This window comes from Condylostylus longicornis, unplaced genomic scaffold (genome assembly GCF_029603195.1).
Source record: "Condylostylus longicornis isolate FDR11 unplaced genomic scaffold, ASM2960319v2 ptg000135l, whole genome shotgun sequence".
NCBI lineage: Eukaryota > Metazoa > Arthropoda > Insecta > Diptera > Dolichopodidae > Condylostylus > Condylostylus longicornis.
In genome coordinates this window covers 15,519,190-15,543,892 of record NW_026578103.1, presented here as the reverse complement: position 1 = coordinate 15,543,892, position 24,703 = coordinate 15,519,190, and the positions used below count along the sequence as shown (strand labels likewise).

Genomic DNA, 24,703 nt, shown 5'->3' with positions numbered 1-24,703 from the left:
CACGTTGGATTTTCGACATTAGATTTTTGTGGAATTACCATCATAAACACACATTTCAACTCATCCATTTTAATTTCATTAAATTTGCATTCTTAATTTTTTAAGGCAAATAATAAGTATTACTATTGCTATATTGAAATTCTTGAGATCTTCGTACAAATACAACGTATTACATCACTAAAGCGAATTGAATAAACTTTTAAAAATAAAAAATAAAATTCTGATGGATTCAATAATTATAAATTTTAATTTTAAATTGAAATCAAAAACAAAAATTGGTTATAATCGGAGTTCTTTGATTAAAAAAAAAAAATTAAAAATTTGCTTAATAAAAAATATTTTCCAATTTCATAAATGTTTTCCTTTTAAATCCATAAAATTTTAGTTCAATTTAAATTTTTGGCATATTCACAACAAATGTAGAAATAAAATTGTGTTAAAAAGGTTTATACTTCCCTTGGGTTTGTTCACATATTCCTATACATTTACCCATGAATGGAAACCTAAAATTATACAGGAAACGAAATCCTAATAGAAAAAACTATATTTGTAAAACCAAAAATAGGCCCAACCTTCTCTTCTTCAAGCAAGCTCCTTATAGTTGTTAAAAAAAACCTACTGCGTTAAGAGAACTCGTTTAGGGGACCATAGTCCAATTTTTATAGTCTATAAATTTTAAAATTAATTACAATAATCTTTTTCCAGTTTCTTTCAAATTTTTTTGGTATTTCTTTTCTTATACACAACAACCCCCTTTAACTCTACTTTACGCAGAAGTGAATTAACTTTTCTATCATTAGTTTTATTCATTTCTTCAAGACTGCATTCCTAATTCCGGTTAACGTAAAAAAGTATTAATAAATGCGTTCTAATCAAAAGGATACCTTTACAATTGGACTCATTTAATTGGTAATTTAATTTAACCATTATAAAACTAATACAAAAACTCCTAAATATATGCAAGTGAATGTAGTATTATAATTTTATTTTTTATAGAATTGCGATTGAAATTTTAATTTTGTTTTTATTTTTATTCCTCAAACAAAATATAACAAATTTTTATATTTTGGCCTCTTATATCGTAAAAATTGACATAGCTTAAAATTTTAAATTGAAAAACGCTCCTAACCAAAATTTTGTGGTCTATTTATAGAACATACATTTTTTGTTTTGCTAATTAAACATTTTTTTCTTCCAAACATAGCTATCCTTTTCTATTTTCCATATTTTTCGAGAACTGAATTTTCAGCAACTTAATCAATATTATAACAAATTATAATCAACTAAATCAAGTATAATAATATTGTTCTAGAATTGTACACACTCATACAGATCTTCGAATTTTAATTCGAAATTTTCCAATACAAATTTATGAAAAAATTTTAATAATTAAGCTTTTTTATTTCTACTTGACTATTAAGGTTATTATCTGAAATTTCGATTATAAAACCATTTTGATATAGAATCGATTAAAAAATTTGATTTAATTCTTAAAATAGAAAAATAATGGGTTCCCTGTTTCTCAATTTTTCCTGCAATATTCTTTATTTCTCTCCCATTTTTTTCCTTATTAATTTTATAATTCATATATTTATGTATTTGTCTCATTTTTATAATCCTTAAACTATAATAATAATTTCAACAAAAAAAAAAAAATAGAGAAAAAATAAAAAAAATGATCCTATTTAATAGATTTGATGTGCATTTTAGATTTCAAAATCAATAATAATATTAACGAGATTCTTTTTCTATTTTTATTTTTCTCTTATTCAATTTTATTTAGCTACACATACGTTCATATGGCATACCATAAGTTTTTCAGACTTCATATATAAATACAGTGTTATAAAAAATGAAAATGATTTATTATTCCCTTAAGAGGATCTCTTTAAAATATACAACCGTTTGCAAAATGATTTTCAATTGGGTTTTTTTCTTCTTCTTCAACAAAAATGAAGAAGAAAAAGCAAAAAATAGAGAACAAAACTCCCCAATTTTTATATTATTTTTTCTTTAAGTATTAAAGATACGATACCAATCTGAATTCACATACATACATACATGTTTATATATGCAAAAGAAATTGTATAAATACCAATGATGGCTCTTTGATTTACCTTTAAGATAAAATAATGTGCTATATTTCATTTTGATTTACTTATATACACTTACGAGCATATACAATGTATATGGGCGCCCATAAGTATGTAATTTAAATAAAAAATATTATTTAACTGTGTATATGCATTCTATGTATACATATATAACCATCTCCCGTATAGACAGTATATATAAGAGCATAAAAGTATTAGATCCTTTCTGCTGATAATATGTGTGTATATTTACACATACATTTATACATATATTATATGATACGATTAGGATTATGGTTTATATCCTTGGAAATAAAATAAAAATAAAAATGAAAAAAAAAACATGTTCTTTTTCGGGTTTTTTTTTTTGTTTTTATTAAGATGCTATAATTTTAATGGTAGGTTAAATTTAACATTGGAAATGGTATATAAGAGCTTTGACATAAAAGATCCTTGTTAATCGGTTTTAATTTAATGAGAATGTGAGATATGTGTGCAAATAATAAATATGTGCGTATATATGTGAGTATATATATAATTTTATTAAATATAGTATAGAGAACAAAATATTCATTTATTATGTACGAAGTACATTGTTTTATATATGCTATTCTACTTTTTTAATATATGGAAATAAAATATGAATATCTAGGTATGTGTTAATGTATCTAGGTAATTAAATGTATATGTATGTAAGAAAAATTTTCACCCGTGTCACGTGTTCATTATAATTTTAACGAAATTTTATTTTCTTTTCGTTTTTATTTCGCTCATAAATTAAAGTTTATTACAAAAAATTTGAAAGATGTTTGGTAACAATTTTTTAAAGAAGAATCCTACATTTCTCTCAAATTTAATGTTATCTTAAAAGTTGTATTTTAATTTAAATATCTTTTGTGTTTTATGTTAATTAAGTATTAATAAAATTTTCTAGCGGCATGATACAATTATTATTATAATTTTTTTTTTCTTTTTGGATTCTTAAGCTTCATAAGAATTAAATATTAATTTAAGTAATGTTTAATTATATATGAAAATATTTAAGAAACAATTTAAGAGCAGTTAAACATTTAAGCACAATTAAAATGGGTTTTCTATTGAATTTATGCTAGTGCAATGCACATAGGAATTTCAATCCCTTTTAGCACTTTTCCAAAATTTTTTGAATAAAAGTGCTTGTTAGTTTCACTCTGTCCGTCCGTTCGTCTAGCCGACCGCCCGTCCATTGACATGTTTACAAAACTTTTACACCCTTGAATATAGAAAGCCGAAATTTTATAGGTGCATATATCTGTACTAGAAACTTGTTTTTGTAGAACAAAATTTTTACCTATCTCCCTCCTCTAGTTATAGCCCCCTAAAACCCTAACAATGACATTTTTTAACTATTTATTGCAGTGAAACCATAAGCACTTTTTAAATTATGTAAATGCAGAAAGGCAATGGCATTCTTCTATCGCGGAATACTCTACCTAAACTGTAAAAAAACAAAATAGATTTGATGTCGTTTTTCTTCTAGACCCCAGGTTGTAGGTACCTGACATTTTACAAGCTTTTAAACACAAGCAAATAGTTCATTTCGTTGGAAAAAATTTTTTCTCCATCTCCACCCCCTCTCAACTTATTGCCTCTTGAAAGTTGTAAAATTTGAATTTTTAACGCCTTATATTTCCGGAACCGCAAGCTTTTTCAAATTTCTATAAACGCAGAAAACTAATGGTGAATTCCATGACATTAAAAATATATTTTTTTTAACTTACGCAATTAACCCTTAAAATTATGTGAACCCTTCTTTAAATTTACTTTTTCTTTATTCCAAAGACTGTATAAATCACTCATCCTTAATATATGCAATGTTCTATAAACTATTATAGATTATTCATATAGAATCAGAATATTGATAAAAATATTTTTGTTGGTGCATTACTTTAAAATTATGGTTAATTTATTTAATAAAACAGAATAAATAATCTAATTTCGAAGTTAATGAAAAAAATGTGACACGACAGTTTGTAAACATTTCAAAATATTCCAAAAGATTTTTTGCATTTTTATCTATAAAGGAGCACTATGAACACAGACGACTTTCATGTTAAGCGCGTAAAAAATTCAATTTCCAAGTTCTTTTTCTAAATTTTTAGTGTTTCCATTGGATTTGACTATATATATGTATATGTATGTATAAAATATTTTAAATTTCTTTTTAACATTTATTGAAATAGAAACAAATCCTTTGAGATTGAATTACAATCTGAAATACATACAAAGAAATAAAATAAAAGAAAACCTGGAATTTTCATTTTAAATTTCATTTTAGTTGCATTTATATACAATTTCTTTATTTTTTTTTTTCGGGAATTTCATTGTATTTACGTTTGTGCACCGAATACAAGAAAAAACACCAGAATGAATATTAAATTAAAAATGAATTCAAAATCTCACTTTATTCCTTATTTCCTACCATTAAAGTGACATGATTTTGCATATTTTTTTTATACTTCAGTTGAAATACAAATTATTTTCAATTCATATGTGTGTGTATTGTAAATTTTAAAATTCGTTCAAAATTTTAAAATATTATGTAGAAGCAAGCGAAAATATTTGGAGAAATAAATTTAGAATATGACAGATTAACTATGCCGCCAATAGGGAATTATTGAAAGATGGTCCAAGAATAAATGGAACAATGGAATGGTATAGTGATAAATTATGGATCATGTACTACCCTTAATTTAGTATCACCAATTTCATCATGAGTACTTTTTACATCAGAATTTAAATTTAAATTCTATTTAAATAATTAAGTAATAAATTAGAAATTAATTGTAGTAATTTTGTGCTAGGAAATTTGTTAAATTTCTTCATATTTCAATATTCCGAGTCACATATGTAACACATAGGGCAGGAATAAATCACCTTCATTTTATCCTCGTTTTTTAATGCAATTGTAGAACGAATCTTTTATTTTTTAATTTTTATCTTCATCTTTTCCTGTTCTATTTCGTTAAGCCTTTAAGATATTTTAAAATTTTTTAAATTAATTTTTTTTTTTTCAAAAATAGAATGAAAATGTAGTAGGATACACTTTTTGACTTTAAAGAAAAATATGGGAACGTTAAAAATAAAACAAAAAAAAAATTTCCATTGTTAATGGGGAAAAAAAGATTTTTGTTGTCACATTTCTGAAATATTATTTGTGAATCATAATGACACAAAAAACGAAACTGCACTGATTTTAAAGACAACAATTTTTATTTCGCCTACAGACGACAATATGTGATTTTTTGTATATGAAAGCATAATGATCACATAAAATTATATGAAATGTTTCAGCACTCATTTACTTTTAATTATTTGTGATACTTAAATGTTGAATTGTGTTTGTTACCTAAAAGTGAAGTAATTAAAAATTTTCATCTGAATCAGTGATTTGACATAATTAATTCATTTCAATCACAAGCAAGTTGTTCCGTTGAAAACTATAATATTGTTGAATTTACAAAACTATTTTGAAAAATTGTCATGTATACGCTAGGAAATTCTTTTCCTGCTTTGTATATAAAATAGCAGATCACATTGCCCTCAAAAATAGGGGACATTAACTTATTTTTTAAAAAATTTGCTGAATTGCTTTTATGCCGAAAAATGTCTTAATGCCGAATTGTATATTTCAAAATTTTTTAAATTAAGGTATCACATCCCATAAACATAGTGGCAAATTGACAAATCTAAAAAGTAAAAGTAATTAGAAGAATTTCAAGGTGCTGTTCCAATGTCAGTTTCTTCATGGTGAATTAAGATTTTTGTTGAAGAAATTATATTATTGGTGAATTTTTATTATATGTGATTAAAGTTAAAATTTTATACAGTTTTGCTTTTCTAACTGCTTCTTTGAGCAAGCAGGAAACATATCTTAAATTTAATGTTTAGCCCAATTGATGGGCTTCATTTAATACCATAATTTTTAATAATTGGAACATATAAAAAAAAAAATAGTTTAATTCTTATATTCTAATTTACCATATAAGAAATTTTAAAATACCAATTAAAACTGCCATCTCCAAACACAAGTGACCAAATTTTGAATACATTCATTAATATTTTCAGAAAAACAAAATAAATAACACATAATATTTTTTCTAACTTAGACCATAAGGCCACGACATTTTTTCCTATTTGATTAAAATGCTATAGAAACTTAAGGTCCCATTTGCATCAAGAGAATATTTTGTTTGTACACTAATATCAAAATATAATTTGCTCATTCATTTTCTCTCGCCCATTAAAAAGGCAAGATTTAGAATGACATACGAAATTTTTATGTTTTACAAACAATTCGGTGGTACTCGATTAAACTATGTTGAATAGTGAAAAAATATTTCATTGTTGAATATTCTAAAATGTGTGACAGTACATAAAAGAGATTAAATTTAAAGTAGTGTTCCTGCATCCCGTAAAGTTTATTGCAATTCTTTATACCTTATCATTTAAATAAAAAATTCACTTTTTCTATGTGGTATTTTTTATTTTCAAAAACACCCTCAACTTTTATGTTATATTCAGCGTGCGATTTAAGTATAATGTAAATACCAAATAAAAACAATGCTCTATATAGCTCTTCCCTTAACTTCTTCTTAAAATAAGAAGAAGAAAAAAAATTAAAACAAAAACCAAATTGTATTTTGTATTTTTTCTCAAGGATGTTGAGGGTGGTTTGAAGTTTTTCAAGTTCTTAGATTTTTTTTTATTATTACTGTTTTTTTGTTTACAAAACTCTTTTTATATAACACTTATGCAAAACCTGAACGATTTGGTTTTGAGGCTAAATTTTTTTTCCAATTTTTTACTTGTTTTTTATAGTTTTTTTTTTTGTTATTTCTGCAAAATCTAATTGCAAAAAAGTTTAAATAAGTAGAAAACATTTTCACGTGAAATTTTTTTTACTTAATTATTTGAAGATTAAATAATTCATAAAATTTTATATGAAACAGTTAAAAGTTTCTTAAGGGTCTTTTTTTTTAAATTCAGTTTTGTTTTCTTGCTCCATAGCGATCCTACGCCTTCTTTTTATCTCTACTTTTTTTATGTTTTTCATTCTGCATGTAATTTTTTAATGAAATATTTTAAACCGATGTGTGTTTAATTAAAACAGAGCAGATTAAAGAGAAGTTTTTCTAATTGCAAAAATTATGATAAAACAAAACCAAAAATCTTGAAGAGTTTGTTTTATGTAAAATTATGAAATATAATGTTAAAGTGATATTCTAAAATCTAGATTAGATTAAAATATAAATGATTTAATATAGATATATCGTAATACCTATCATTATAGTAAATATGCGTGCCCTCAGGCGGCATTATAATGATAATTAAAATAATAATTATTATTAAATTTAATTGTGTAATTTATTAGAATTTAATAAAAGAAATTATTTTTGAGTTATTGGCAAATATTAAGCAACATAATTAAAGAAATTTGAATAAAAGACTCTAGGTGATTTTTTATAAAAAATTCAAAATTTTTCTTTATTTAGGTCTCAAAATAATATTCCACATTTTGGAATTGAGTTTTGCAAGAAAATATACTGAAATACGCCATTTACAATTATTTTAAATCCCAAATGCAATGAGTAATTATGCTAAGAAAATCTTAAAATAATTATTTACAATAACTGTGTTATAACTGTTAAAATAAAATAATAATCTTTTGTGGCATAAAATAATTTTAAATAAAATTTATGACTTCCTCCTCCCTAAAAGTAGGCTATTAACAAAAAATTACTAAATTATATCCTCTAAAGGAACCCGAAATCACTTTATTTAGAGAAAGAATAATAATAAAAAAAAAAATAAAAGAAAACCATTTTTTTTTTTATTCAACCGAAAAAAATTAAAATTATTTTGAGAAAATCCTTGTCAACAACTCTTTTTTTTTTCATTTTGTTTTGCTCTAAACATAATTGAGCCCATTTTTTTTTTTCATTTTGCATATACTTTATTCCCATTTGCGTTTCTCCTTTCTCTTTTTTTGTTCTCTTTTTTTGTTTTATAAAAGTAAAGAAAACAAAATGGTTATATTATATTTTTAAAAGGATACTTGACAAAAAAAAAAATTAAAGAAGAAAAAAATTTAACAGGTGCAAACACTTTAGAGAATAACAATAGACGCGCGCTACCTTCAAAATTTTCCTTTATTATGAATAAATTTCATTCAACTGTAAAATATAAAGTCTACCCATATATACATTTTTTTTTCTTAAACACAACAAAATAAAAAGTTGTGTTTAGGGACTAAGGATGTGAAATGTGTTTATTCGATTATTAACTAAATTAATATAAAATTTTAGAAAAGAAATAACCCTTTTCAAATTTTGTTAATCAATTCTAGAAAACACTTGTTATATTCTATTGTTGTATAATCTCAGATACCTAACCAGTTTGGGTAATGAATATTTGATTAATAATTAAAATATTAAATTCCCTATTGAATTTTTTTTGTTGGTCATTAAAATATTGATCATAGAATAGATTATTTTTAAAATTTAAAAAAATTACATTAAGTGCTACACAAAAATGGGACATTGAATGAAAAATTCCATACAGCTGATGTGAGAACTAAAAAATTATTGTATAATTCATTGTTATACAAATCCCAGTGATAAATTTAATACAAGAGGGGCAGAATTGAATTTATAAATATATTTCTGACAGTTTTAATAATTGAATGTAGATTTATTAAAATTTTTATCAGGTGCATGAAACGTCAAAAGTAAGTTCGAAAATTTAAGAATTCTGTTGCTGTTTTATTAAAAATAACAGCTAAAAACTGCAATTATTAAGAAATAAACCCAACTTCTTTTTCAAAGCTTTTCAATTGTTTGAAGGTGCATTTTTGCTGTTAAAATAATTTAAATTAGAAATTCAATAGTAGAAAATGTATCAAATTTGATAGCAAATTTCAATTGTATACTAAATTTATGATTTTATACAATTAGATTGACGAAAACTTTTTTAGAGCTCTTCAAACAATGTAGGCTATTATTATTCATAGTAATTAGAGCATGCAAATTATTTTCTTGTTTCTGTAACTGTTTAGATAGTGTTCAAAGAAAAAGGGATAACTAATATAAAATAATATATTTTTAACTACTAAAATGCTATAAATAAGTATGTGTGTATATATTATATATAAAAAGAACTATATATACGGATATTACACACTTATATTTTATATACAAAGAAAAACCAAAATGGAAATGCAAATTAGAGATATTTTTTTTCTCTCTCTCTCTCTCTCTCTCTTTTTCACTTTTATTCATCTTGAATTTATGAAAATTTTTTGGTGATAAAAATTTTTAAATATTTTTTTTTCACAATGTTTCAGAAAAAAATATAGATAGATAACATGGTAGAAGAACATTGAAAAAAAAAAATAAGATTCAATAAAATTTAAATTTTTATTTTTCCGATAGCTTCAATAAAATTTTATTGCAATCAAAATTAATTTTTTGTCAGGATATTGGAATTTTTCCTTAATATTTTTTTTTTATATTATTAAACAAACAATTTTTTATTAATTATTCTCAAATCTCTTTATTGTTTATTTTTCAAACACAAATAGATTTTCTTGTTGATTGAAAAAAAATTGAGATTAACATCGGTTTTAATGAAAATTTGATAAGGATTAAAATTTGTCTCAAAAACAGAATAAATAAATTTAAATTAAATTATTAAAAAGAACTTTCCAGAAATGCAATTCAATTAAAATTTAAGACTAAGTTTTTTCAATATTATTTTGAAACCATATTGAATTGGAACAATTTAAATTTTTTATTAAAATCAGTTTTGAGGTAACAGTCCTTCTGTTTGTTAGTCTTCTTTACATACACAGAAAGAACTTTTATCTGAAACGTATTTTTTTGAATACAAACTTTCCCTGTATTCCTCCTGTATTAAAAAAACTCTTTCCTATCTCCTTCCATGCTTCAATTATCATGACATTTCTTTATTAAACCGTTGAATTTTATGAAAGTTTCCTAGCCTATTTACTTCTCTTAATTAAATTATTGAATTAATACAGTGTGTTTTTGATGTACCCCTATGGATATGCAATTTTTGTACTACATTCAAAATCAATTACAAAGACGTAAGGAATTTTTACCAAAAAGTTAAATTTAATCAAATCTTTAACAGGAAATGTTCTACTTTACAAAACCTTATAGTATTTTCCAAATTTAATATTTTTCAATCAATTTCCAGTTTATTAAAATGGCATATCATAAATATTTAAAAACGTTTTACAAACATTAAAAATAATATAAAAAAAAAATTATTGTTCCTATAAAATTTATCTCAATTTTTTTGTTAACTAGAACCTATCGATTCACAATCAAAAAAAAAAACGTTAGAACAACGAAAGAAAAAAAAAGAAAGAGTTTTTATTATTATTTTCAAAGCTGGAACATTATTTAACAAGGTAATAAAACTTCAATACTCTCTCTATACCTAAGTATCCTTTTTCTATATTTTTCTATTAAAATAAAAAATAAAAGAACGACCCGAAACTCTAGATCTCGAAATTATCTTAAATTTCCTTATTTTTTCTTATATGTAAAATTTCAATTGTCCCCCGCCCCCTTCATTTACTTTACTAACTATTTGTATGTGTACATATAGTTTGCGACTACAGCAAAAAAACCAAAATCAAAATAAACAACAAAAAAAAAATATTATCAAAAGCAACAAGCAAAAACGGAAAATATATTTTTTTTCTTCTTCCAACAATGAACTCATGAACCCATCAACCTTTACAAAAGGACGTAAATTGAACTGCAAAAATTTCAAAGTTCAATTTACTGTAAAAAAAAAAAAAACGGAAAAAAAATAAAATAAAACAACAAACAATAATAAGAAACAAAACAAAAAAAATAAAAATAAACTGAAGTGACTTTCATTTATGTATTTTTACTTTAGAATCCTTGAAAAATCCTTAAAAAACATCAGTATTATTATTGTATACACAATACTTACATATAAAATAACGCAATACAACATACTTTTACATAATATATTTTATGTATTTAGAGATCTTGTGTAAATTTCTCACTAAAAAAAATTTTTTTGTTTTGATTTTTTTACTTTATTTTTTTTTTACCTACATTATACCTTTCGCAATGAACCTATCCATACCTTTTTGCCTATAATATATTATATAACATTTCCTTTTTTAATTTAAAGCAATCCGCATGTAATAATAATAAAGGAGAAAAATCAAATTCTAGTATATATATATATGCATATATATACCAGAATTTCTACATATATATGTTTTGTTTTCTAGGCTAGAACGAACAGAAATGAAATATATGTATATATAAAAATGAAATTCATATAAATTTTAGAGAAATTAAAAAAAAAAGAAATTCAACACAATATGGAAACACGAAATGGCATCAAAACAAGACAATCAAATTTAGATTTTTCCCACCAACACCATAAAAAGGTCAACTCTGTTAAAATATACCATCAACCAGAAAATGTAATCGAAACAAAAATAACTATTCTATTATACTAACATAAAAATGGCCAATTAAAGGATATATAGAGTATATATATATGTTATATATATATATATATATATATATATATATATATACATAAATATATTGAGACATTTTAGAAAATATTTTAACTGCATATATTTTCTATTTTTTGTATTGAGTTTAATATTTTTTTTCTAATTTTGGTGTTTTACTTTTCATTATTTGTTTGTATTCATGTATGGTGTAAAAGGAACCACACACATATATTATATTGTTGTGAATCTGTCATTAAAAATTTCTGAAGCATAAAAATAAAAATAAAAAAAATTTTTTTGTACTTCCTTGGAATGTGTTATAAATTTTGTGGTTAAAATCAAAAATCGAAAATGACAAATTTCAAAATAAATTTCAAACATCAGAAATCAAACAAAATCTTTTATTTTCAAGGATCACATCAAATCAAATATTATTTTATTTTAGATTTATTTTATACTTTAAATTCGTCTTTAATATTTTATTATGTTATAAAATCATTAGAAAAATTCTATAGAATAGCAATAATAGCAACAACAACAGTAATACGAAATTATATAATAAATTTTTTATTATTAACATCAACAAATAATATAAAATATCGATTTGGACGAATGTCATCATCATCATCTGGGAATTTTTCAATATTTTCAATATCATTGATTAAATTATTTTTAATTAAATTAATCATGACTATTGCCACTGGATCGTGTTCATCAATATTAGAAAGCTCTATTTTAAATAATAATAATACAATTATTGAAACAAATAAGACTTTAATATCATCACAAAAAGCAATATACAATAATAATGGTAATAATAATAAGAGACCTGATAACAACAGTAACAGTAATAATATATTATTTTTAACTGTAACATCTACAATATCAACAAGAATAGTAGCAGTAACAGCAACAACAACAACAACAACAACACCATCTTCAATAATACCAAATTTAAATAATGAAAATAATTATTATAATAAAAATTTTACAATAGTTAATGATAAAATTATTAATAAAAATAATACAATTATTAAAAAACCAATTGATATATTAAAATATAATATTAGTATTTATGATGATGATAATGATAATGATGATGAAAATGATGAAATTTTAAATGAATTACAATCAAATTATAGTGTTAATGAAATTTTCCGTCCTCTACTAAATATTAATGATATGATCAATTTTCGATACTCTTCAGAAAATTACAGTGAATATTTTTATGAAACATCCAAAGAAATAATAAGCTCCTCTTCTAATTATAATTTAAATTTTAATAGTAATAATATTAATAACGATAATAGAGCTGATGAAAATTCTCTAAATAACAAATCAATTAGTGAAAATCAAATTAATAATGAAAGTAAAATATATTTAAAAAAAAATAATGATGAATTTAGTTTAGAAATTTCAATGTTAGAAAATAATAATAAAAGTAAAAGTTCAATATACAAATTAAAAGAAAATGTAAAATTAAATTTTACATTAAATGGAAATATTTTAAGTGAAAATAATAGCAATATTAATATTAGTAATAATAATTATAATAATAATGATAACAAAACTTATGATAATGATTTTAATTTAAATTTAAATTCTAGTAATAAAATAATTATTGTAAAAAATAATTCTATTAAATCAATAATTAGTGATCATTATAAAGTGAATGAAGTTTTTGAAAATGAAAAAAAATTAAATTTTAAATCAAAAAATAATTTTAATGATAATAATAGTAATAATAAAAGAAGAAATGGTAAAATAGTGATTTTAGGACTTTTTGAATTAAGTACAAAATATGGTAAAAGACCAGAAGGTTTAAGTGAATTGGGTGCTGCAAAAATGGCTGTTGAACATATTAATAAAAAAAATTTATTACCAGGTTATACAATAGAATTATTAACAAATGATACACAGGTATATTTATTATTATTATATTAGAAATTAAATACTATGACCTCATATTACAATATAAGAAAGGGAGTGCCAACTCCCATATAAATAATTTAGCCGAAAATTTTGGACTGCATTTGAAAAACTAAAATAAATAAATTGTTTCAAAAAAAAAATTTATTAAACCCACTAGATTTTTAATCTTAAATTTGACTAGTTTACTGAAAACATTTTATATGGTTACACACTTACATTGTATTTGTTAAAAGGTCGTATCAAATTAAATTGGCAATTGAAAAAACAGAAAAACGTTAATGTTACTTAAATAAAGTGTAATTATTTTAAAAATTTCGGAATGTTCTAACAAAATATACCCAAAATATACTCAAAAGTAGAGAGAATAAGTAAAACTTTTATTATACAAAATCAGTAATCCAAAAACGTGTTAGAATATTCTTATTTATTGCATTCAAGACCGTGTCCATTACTTTATATTATACAATTTGAGATTCATGTGTACTTTGTTATGCTTTGATAACAATACACTCACAATTATATCTTAGTTATCACTTAAAGTTCATGTCCATATATACATACACACATACATGAATATAAATTAAAGATAATAAATTATAATGAAGTTTTTTCAAGTAAGACAAATGATTTCATTTTTTTTTTTTGGAATGAAATATTTTGGGTTAGAAATGAATTTACTAACGAAAATCACTCAATATAATATTTAATGAGCCCACGATATCAAAGATAAATAGTTTCTTTTTCCTTATTTTTAATTTTCATTATTTAAAATTTAACTCGCATAATATCAAATCAGTCATACAAAATCTTGTTGTTCGAAAATTTTCAAAAATTTAGTTGTTAAAAGGTAAAGGTAAATCTTGTTTATATTATTTATTCCTGGTTTATTTACTGCCATGTGATTCAAAAATTCATATATTATATAGATTTTGCAGATTGTAGATTTGTAAAACGAGGACAACAGTGCACCGTGACCACGTACGAGTATATGAATTAATTGCGCGCTTCATCCGAATGCGGGGCATGTCCTGAAACACACGCTCGAGACCCATCTTCCTGATGAGCTCAAGCTACAGGAAGACCACAACTCCCCCGCCGTGAGAGAAAAGCCCCCCAGCACTTTCCTCCTCTTATAAGCAAGAACATCACACTCCCCCAGAATCTGCAAGTGTTCTCACTTTCCAGAAATGTCCCCTAAGTCTGCAGTGACCCAACGAGACCCCAGTGAGAATTTTCACCTGATTCTTGCCCATCTCCATAATTTTCTTAAATCGCTTGTGGTCATAATCTCCCAGGAGCTCCTCCAGCGCTCTGACCGCTTATTACTTTATCTACTTTACGATATGTATGAATTTATAAATTTTCTCAATTAACTAATAGATCACTTTCTTTCTTCTTCTTTTAATAGATTTCAAATCGGTTTTGGTATATAATAATCACATTTAGTGCGAATAAAATCTTAATCAATAATTCTTAAAGTTTATTTATTAATAAATTAATCCAAATTTAGGGAATTAATTAAGTCAAATTAAATAATTTTAAAACTAATACACTTTAATGTTTAATCAATCTTTTAATATATTTTGGGCATAATTTAAAAAATTGTTAAAATTTTCATCATAATTTATTGCTAGTCTATATATAATTTTATTCCATTTATTAATATACAGAGGACTATTAATTTATTTCATACTTACGCTCGCTCATTTAATACATAACATATTTAAAAGGTTCGCGACATCTGTACTTTACGGAAAATTAAAGAAAAGCAGAGTAAAACTAAGAGAGCGACAAACAAAATAAATAATATTAAATATTTAAATATAAAACATAATATACAAATATATACTTATATTAAATTTATTTATGTATACATATTACATACATTACCATAATATACTTCAACGCCGCCGTCTTTTGCCAAATAAATTAAACGAACAACATTAAAATTTAATATCTTGTTTGTATACGATGCTACACACATTTCCTTTTTTGCTTTAGTAAAATGGACTTACCATAATTACAAAATGTTTATATAGCGTACTGTTAAGTTCAGAAATTTGAACTTAGATAAAATATATACTTTTATACTGTTGTATTACAATCACGGCTATGTTAATTTCCCTGTTGTTTATTAACTATTTTAACCAATTTCTATTAAGTTTGCCATATAGATATTCGATATTTTTAAATTTATTTGTGTGTAACTAATTGAAAATTCTTAATAACTACTAGCTACTTGACTTTTTTATTAGTAATATGAGCATTAAATTATTGAATTACTTTTACATTATTCCTCAAAAATTCAAATTTCACAAATTTGTAGTGGCGATTACTTGAGAGGAGGGACTTGTAATTATTTTCGAAAATTCCCAAAAATTTTACTAGTTACTAAATATGTAAGTTTTAAAATGCATTATTTTAAATATAGTCAGACCTTTCCAAATTTCAAAATAAAAAAAGTCAACTTCAGATTCCTTAAAATTTTGACCACAAGCGAATTTATTTTGTCATAAATATTCTAATATTTTTGCTTTCATCTGCGCACCTTCATTCATTTTTACAAGCCTGTTACAAAAATTTAGTAAAATTTTAAAAATAGATTAACTTCAACTTAATAGACATTCATGGTGCAAACCAGTAAATAATTTTTCCTAATATAAAAAAGTTGACTATAATCATGGTTGTCTCCTCGTCTTTTTTTCATAATACATAAATCTTGCAAAATAATTGATCAAGTATCAAACTTTAATAAGAAAAATAACTAATTTAATGAAATTGTTCTTCTAGAATATTGCTTTTTTTCTGCATCTTGATTTCGATTTGAAGTCGTAATAAAATTATCAAAATTATATTTAAAATTTATCAATTTTTTATACACTCATAAAATACTTCTAAGAAACTATAAAAATTCATGTGAAAATTTTATTTCATTCTTTGAATGTTTCTTATTTCATTTGAATTAGAACGAAATTAAGACTTTAATGTTTCTATAGAAGAAAGCAAAAACTATTTACGTAATTACTACATATTTCATTTTGTTTTTAATTTAAAATCGTTATTACATTCACGTCTATATGTAGGGTAAGTTACCCTACTCGGGGATAAAAACAAAATTAAATTTAACGTCTACTAACTCTATTGAGTGATTCTGACTCAAACTAATTTGGAGTTTTTAGTATTATGCTCTATTAGATAATTTAACTTCCTTCACAATATGGTTCAGAAATACAAAATTATAAAATCAAAAACTTATTGAGTAACTAAGTAAAAGAGTGTGAAAGTCTAATTTTTGCACATAGGTTTCACTACATCTATGTCTAAGGATGCAATATATTGTATTTAATGACATGCCTTTTCCTATTAATTATATTCTCGCAAGTAATATTTAATTATAATTTATGTTTAATCTTATATTGATAAAGCAAAGGTAACGCAAGTAACATGTATGTAGGAAAGAATCACATGATTTACCAACATGATTAGTAACCATGATGATCACATGATTATGTGTTGCTAATTAATTATTAGTAATATGTATTATATAATATAATGTAATACATACGCCCTTAGGCGCGAAACACATTGTGCCCATTTAAGGTAAAACTTGTGGCAATAATATATTCTTGATTAAAAATTAAGAAAATTAGTTAAACTTCAAAATGTTATTGGTCTAGTCACGGAAAACTTCAAAATATATTAAAAAAAAATTAATTTTTTAACATGGAAAACATTTTTAAAGAAACAAGTAATGCATTAGAGCAGATTAGCGTATTCGGAAATGAAAAATACTTTCTGTAACTGTTTAACTTTTAATGATAATTTACATTATTTCTGAGATATTCCTCCTGTCCAGAGATGCAAAGTCATCCATAACAATAGGAAATCACCCTACGATATATATACTACTCGAAATATACGTAAATATGTGCGTGTATACATGATTGTAGTAAATTAACTACAATTTTTAAAAGGAAAATAACTCACTTTATCAATCACAATTTTTCATATTTTTTTTTAATATAATTTTGATTTTTCTTTATTTTTATTATGATTAAAACAATAAAAGCAAAATAACGAAAAAAAATAAAATAATAAAAAGAACAAAATTATATAAGATAAAAAACAAAAATGAAAAAAAAAAAAAGGAAAATGGTTATTTTATTTTCTTTTCTGTTTATAGTGTGATCCAGGTGTTGGAGTCGATCGATTCTTTCATGCTTTATACACTCAACATTCGACAAGGATGGTTATGCTATTGGGATCTGCGTGTTCTGAGGTAACAGAAAGTTTAGCTAAAGTTGTACCATATTGGAATATTGTACAGGTAAAATATATAAGATTATTATTATTATTTTTTCTTTCATTCCTTCTTTAAGCACATATCCACATATATTTGCATGTTTTTTATTTTATACAAAAAGCGACATCTGTATAAAAATATATAAAAAAGATTACTGTATTGTATATAAATAATTCATAAAAACATACTACCAAACTCGTATACTGTCTATACATTTATGAATTCTATATATTGTTATACTAATAATATCTAAAGTATAATCAAAAAACATAATCGTTGTTATCATTACTGTCATTGAAATGATGTTACAATTTAATATTAAGGATTCACACAGAAGTGTAAGTATAATGTATAATTGTGTATATACTTACATATAGGCAAAATTTCAAATGCTCTCTCATAAAATGTTTTCTTTTCATTTTTTTAGTTTTCATGAATAAGCGAGTAGTTTTCTATAAAATTTTCTATGTTTATGGAAAATATATAATTATGGAAAAAAAGGGAAAATTAAATAAATATTATAACATTATATACTTGTTATATATTCATATTTACACATACAGATGGTATATACATTTTGTACATGTATATGAGTTTGTCGTGGTTATAACATTAGTATAACATTATATTGAATGTTTTATGAATATATTTCACGGTGTTGCGGTTTCTATTTTGTAGGTTTTAATTTAAAATTATTTATTTTTGGAATTTTATTTTTATTTTATTAAATTGTAATTAATGCTAATGATGTTATAAGTAATGAGACGTGTATATATTAAATAAGTTCATTTTCATATACATATATTTTTTTTTGTTTTTACGTATATCAATTTCTGTAATACACAATAAATTGAATTTTACTATTCAATTTAATAGAATAATTTATAACTTTTATCTGCAGTTGAAGGTTTCAATTTTCTTTTATATGGAAATATAAGTGTCTATTTAATATATATGTGAATGTAATATAAAAGTTGATAATAATTTAATTTTTTTCTTTATATAGACATACAAGTAGTTTTGCCTAAAGAAAGTATATCATTTGAGAATTCATAAATTTAATAATAGTTACTGATTGAAATAAAAGTAAAATTAATATTAATTTAATTATACCATGTCAATTAGATGGGAGAAGGAGGAAGGGGCTTTTCACACGAATTTATTTTCATAAAGCAGAGTGTTATATACTTTGCAAATCTGGATTTTTAATTGAGTAATCTGGAGTAATTGTATTGCCATTTATATTTAAAGTATGTCAATAGGTTAATTAAAAATTTATACTTTATACTTTGTCAGCAATTGAACTTATTTACAAGCTTTTATTTATAAAGTCAATCCTATTTTAAAATAATATAGGGAATTTAGTAAACATTTATACAAAATTAACAAATATGGAGGGAGAAATATTTTTAATAAAATTCTATAAACATATATTTTAAATTTTAATTTAAGAATTCCACAATTGTTATACCTACAATTAATTAAAGTATTCATAAGATTTTATTGTTTAAATTTAAAAAAAAAGTGGAAAATGAATATTTACGAGTATACTTATTTTGAACTTTTTAAAAAACCACAATTACTATTTACATACGTTACATTAAAAATATCAAAAGTTTGTTTTTAAAAATTTACATACATATATACTTCCTAAACAAAAGCGTTGATATATAACGTATAACAGTTAATATAGTAGTAATATAAATTTGGCTTTAAATTCGCAGTAAAGTGAATATTCTAATTTAACAGCAACACTATAGAGAAGTAGCACATTAAACAGCTCAAGATGTGTAAAAATATTTTTTACAAAAATAAAGTTTTTTTATTTGAAGCACTTTCTGTTGCATACTTTTAGGATAAGGAAAAGAGAAATTACTAGAATAATTAATTTATCAATAGAATTATGCGGCTACTCAAGGCTACTCTCGTACATTTTATAGAAATTTGTAAGAGCTATATAAGATTTAAATAATGAATTGGAAATTTTGCTAGTTTTTTAAGACTCTGGCGACGAAACTGATAAATTTCATATTTTTACAACTTTCGGAAATTTTAAATTTTAAAAAAAGGGAAAAATAACAATTATAACTTAGTACAAATGGTTTATGTTACGGTAAAATAGGCATCGTTTGAAGAACAATTGCCGAATTTAAAAAATTTTTGTGGTTTCAGTAGAATTACTATTCAAAAAATATCACCCCAGAACTTTAAAGAGACTACAAATTACAATTAAAGGAAAGAAGAAAACGCAACTACATTTTTTCATTAATGTAGATACTTTTCTTTATAAAATATCACCTTATTAATTTGAAGCATGTAGAAGTGTGATAAACAGATGTACCGAAGTACAGGTGAACGGGCAGAGAGAAACTAATAAAATTATATTTCGTAAAAATTATGCTAAAAATTATTCAATTTGTATTTTTAAGGAAAATTAATATCAAATTGATCAAATACCGTAACGTATGACAATGTAAATAATTTTCTTAATCATTGATTTGTCAATGATAAATGACCAAAATTTAAATAGTAATTATTATTAAATGAATTAATTATTAATTACCATGCCTCACCAAATAAATGTAAATAACATTGCCAGTGAATATACAATTAATAAGCTTAAAGAAAATTTCACGACCTTTTCTTTATAAATTTAATAAAATTCATAGAAAAGTAATTTAATGTTTAAATTGTTTTAGATTAACTAGGCATTGTTGCTCTTAAAAGTAGAACGAAAAAAAAAAACGAGTGGAAAATATGGAAAAAATATGTTTTTTTAAGATTATTCGTTCAATTTAGTTTCTCCAAGTTATTTATATTCGCTTTTCTTGATTTCTATGCGAATCTTGATAGTTTTGTTTATAAAAACGCAATTACTTTTTTATTATTTCCAGATTTCGATTACTATTAATCTTGATTTATTTGCGAAATTAAATTTTGCTATATACCAAAAATTCGTAATAACAAAACGTTCCTCGGTATTACCCCCTATATCGGAAAATCAATTTAAATTTTATGAAAATTTAGCTAGTAATGCACCACAATTAAATTTGATTCGAAAATTTTGGATTTTAAAGAAATGTAATGTTCAAAAGCCTTAATCTCTTAAAATGTTAAAATTTTTAATGTCCACCATAATTGTCAAATAAAGGATGTGTGTCGTCCTTGTCTGTAGCGTCATCATCAACATCGTGCTTTAGATGTTCTTCAAATACATTAAAATTTAATTTATTTTAATTTTTTGTTCCAATTTTCATTCTGCACCCTACTGTAATTTCGATTATGTTGATAGTATGAAATTCTTATGAAAATTATTTTATTGTTAACCTAATTCTCTTTTAATAAGAAATCTGTGCGTTCTGGTAGTTTTTGATTTTTTTCATCTAATTTAATCGGATAATCAAAATAATAATTTTTCCTTCAATACACAATTTTTTATTAAGCATTTGAAATTTGATAGCAACTTTTACCAAATAAGATTTCTTCTCTTATATTTCAAAACTCATAAGATTGTTGAGGTCAATATATTGGTATATAGCCCGTCGCCAAAAAACTTTTAAACAAACCATTTGTGTAAAAACTTTTTTTTTATACTTATATAAAAAATTTTTAGTAGAAATTTTAATGACATTCATTTTATAAAAAAAAAAAGTTTTCATATTATTTTGTCAATTGAATAGACAAGGAATTTTCCAATATAATCGATTAAAGTTCATCCACATAAACTTAAAATTTTCTCTAAAAATTTTCAAAATTTTCTCATCTCAGAATTTTCTCAAGATCTAATAACATAAATAATCCTTTTCTGCCTACAACTAAAAAATATTAATGTTGTGTACCACAAAATATTGTGTCACTCTTATGACAAGTATGCATTCCCTTGACAGTAGAAAAACAGAGAAAAAAGAAAAATTTAATATTTAAAATCAATTTTCTTGCAAATTCCAAAAATGAAAATCCGACGCGGCAGTTAATACTCAAATTTACTAAACTTACCCATTTTTTTTGAACATTTGGTTTTTTCTTTTAGAAATTTTTCATTTATGTTTGTTTTCCTCTTTAAAAATTTATTCCTTAAATTATGAACTTTTTTTTTATTTTGTTGTACATTCCATATAAAATGAATAAAATATTTTAGGAGGTTTTTGTTTTGTCACAAAAAAGTTCTTCCACAAGCGCCTCAAAAGTCATGAATCATAATAAAATTTCAACTTTTCTATTTGCGAAAATTCTCACATCAATTTTTGCGATCCCAAAGAACAATAAAACAAACAAAAAGAAGAAGAAACTGTTTTTTTCATTTCATTTTCTATTTTCATTTTGTGACATAAACAAAAGTAGAGAAAAAAGAGAAAAAATAATTTTTGAAATTTTGTAAAAATTAAAATTATATTATTAAATTCCTTGTTAAGTTTATAATGTCTATTTTCTTTTATAAGAAGGTTTAATGGTGTACAATAAAAGATAATTTATTATATGATCTGGCCATCATATATTCTTGGTAAGATTCGAGCGACCACCTTCATGCAATCTTTCAAAAAGGTTACAGCAAAAGTCGCAAGAAAATTAACAAAATGCAGTATTATTGCATTTTAGTCTTACGAGGTTGAAAACCGATACTCAGAAGAACTTTAAAAAATTTCTAGCTGAATTTATAGTCATGATGAGTGTGAAAAATGCAATAAAAAAAAATATTTATCAATCAAAACCAACATTAGTAGGCAAGTTCACTATTTTAACCAACAAGCAATAAAAAAATATTTGTGACAAGGACTTTGACAGCAGATCGAAAATGTTATTTGCAGTTAATATATGAAGTTTACAGTTCATTAAAAGCTCACATTGGAACAAAACTGGCAAACTATTAACAACTTATTTTATGATTTCTTCAGTCATGTATTACTTATACATTAGCATTTTGAAACTGGGGAATAAGTTAAATATGGCGATTACGACTAACAAAATAATTTCTTTAGGACAGTACATGTGAAATCAAAAATTTACTAGGCTCGATATAAATATCAACAAATGCTTTTACGAACGCTAACTCTTGAGCCTGATCATATTTTTAATTACTACATAATTTAGAATTTTCTCTCTTAATTTCGTTAACCGAGCAAATGTTATAATCAAAGATGTTCGAAAATAATATTTGTATAACAAATTATTTAATACAGAAATGTTATGCTACTCTATATGCTCGTTTGAATTGTAAAGCTGAAATTAAATCTAATTGTTATGTACATGGTTACACTTTTAATTCAAACATAATAATTTTCAACCATATTTGAATCTTAAAGCTTATAGTGTTACTTTTGTTCTATGACCAAATATTGTAATATAACTAGAACTAATTTTAACCCTGAATAAAATTTAAAAGAAATTTTTACCCATTAATACTTACAAACACAATAATATATGTATGTGTATGTGCATATATATACATCAAATATAATTCTATTCGGTTATACAAATCTTAAATTTTTTTTTTAGAAAACTGAAAAACAAAACAACAACGACAGTAAATAAAATAAATAAATTGATTAATAAAGACATTTAAAAGGCGAATTTGTTGTTGCGCTTCATGAAATTCTACAGTCACATAAAAAAAAGAAAAAAAAAACTAAATTTGATTAAGATGATGGAACCTCCCGCTAAATTAATTTAGATCAGTTTCTATCTTTGTATATAAAATTTAAAAAAAAAATTTTTTGCCTATTTTGATTTTCTTACGCTAGTAATGAACATTAAATTAAATTTTATCGCTTTATTAGATTTATAAATGAAGTTAATTTGAATAATATGAAAGTTAAAATTGGTTTGAAGGAAAAAAAAAATAGAAAGCAAGAAATAGAAAGTGAATCATCAATCAAACTTTGGCCTCCTCGTATACATAAATACATAGATAGTGTTAGTTAACTATATACTCGTATATGTAAGGCTTTTGTTTTTTATGATGTTTTTCGAAATTAAATTAAATCTTATACGAGTGTATAATTTCGAATAGAATTTTTAGTTTATGCATTAGTAGCTAGTTTTGTAATAAATTCAAATTGATTTTTTAATTTGCTAGAAAATGTTGATTTTATATATTAGTTTATAAATAGTTTAGTGCCTATCTTAATTCGAAGGAGCTACTTTTTAGCACTTTTCCAAAAAAATTTTTGAAAAAAGTGCTTATTAGTTTCACTCTGTCCGTCCCGTCCGTCCGTGGACACTTTTTTTGTTTACAAAACTTCTACACCCTTGAAGATAGATAGCTGAAATTTTATATGTACATAGATCTTTACTAGAAACTTACTTCCGTAGAACAAAATTTTTACCTATCTCCCCCCCTCTAGAAGTTATACCCCCCCAAAACCTTAAAAATGGCCTTTTTTAACTATTTGTTGCAATGAAACCATAAGCATTTTTGAAATTTTGCAAACGCAGAAAGGCAACGGCTTGCTTTCCCTAGCGCGGTATACTACAGTTAAACTTTAGAAAAACAAAATGGCCGTTCAAATTTACCGTTATCTAAAGTCCTTTTTTTCCAAATTTTTGATGTCGTTTTTCTTCTAGACCCCAGCTTGTAGAAGTTTGAAATTTTAGGGACTTTTAGACATTAGCAAATAGTTCATTTCGTTAGAAGAAAATTTTTTTCCATCTCCACCCCCTCTCAAGTAATCGCCCCTTGAAATTTGTAAAATTTGAATTTTTGACACCTTATATTTCCGAAATCGCACGTTTTTTCAAATTTCTATAAACGCAAAAAGCTAACGGTAAATTCCATGACATTAAAAAATATAATTATTTTCC

General features: G+C 23.8%; 1 protein-coding gene across 1 annotated transcript in view; it reads left to right on the top strand.

The window, feature by feature from the left end:
* The window catches only part of LOC129615216 (uncharacterized), a 79,536-nt gene that overhangs the window by 13,653 nt on the left and 41,180 nt on the right, over positions 1–24,703 (top strand). The window contains exons 2-5 of the mRNA XM_055530317.1: positions 11,434–11,698; positions 12,186–13,039; positions 13,304–13,590; positions 17,786–17,929. Coding sequence (XP_055386292.1) covers positions 12,283–13,039; positions 13,304–13,590; positions 17,786–17,929 — 1,188 coding nt within the window. The 5' untranslated portion in view covers positions 11,434–11,698; positions 12,186–12,282. The remainder of the gene's footprint in view (positions 1–11,433; positions 11,699–12,185; positions 13,040–13,303; positions 13,591–17,785; positions 17,930–24,703) is intronic.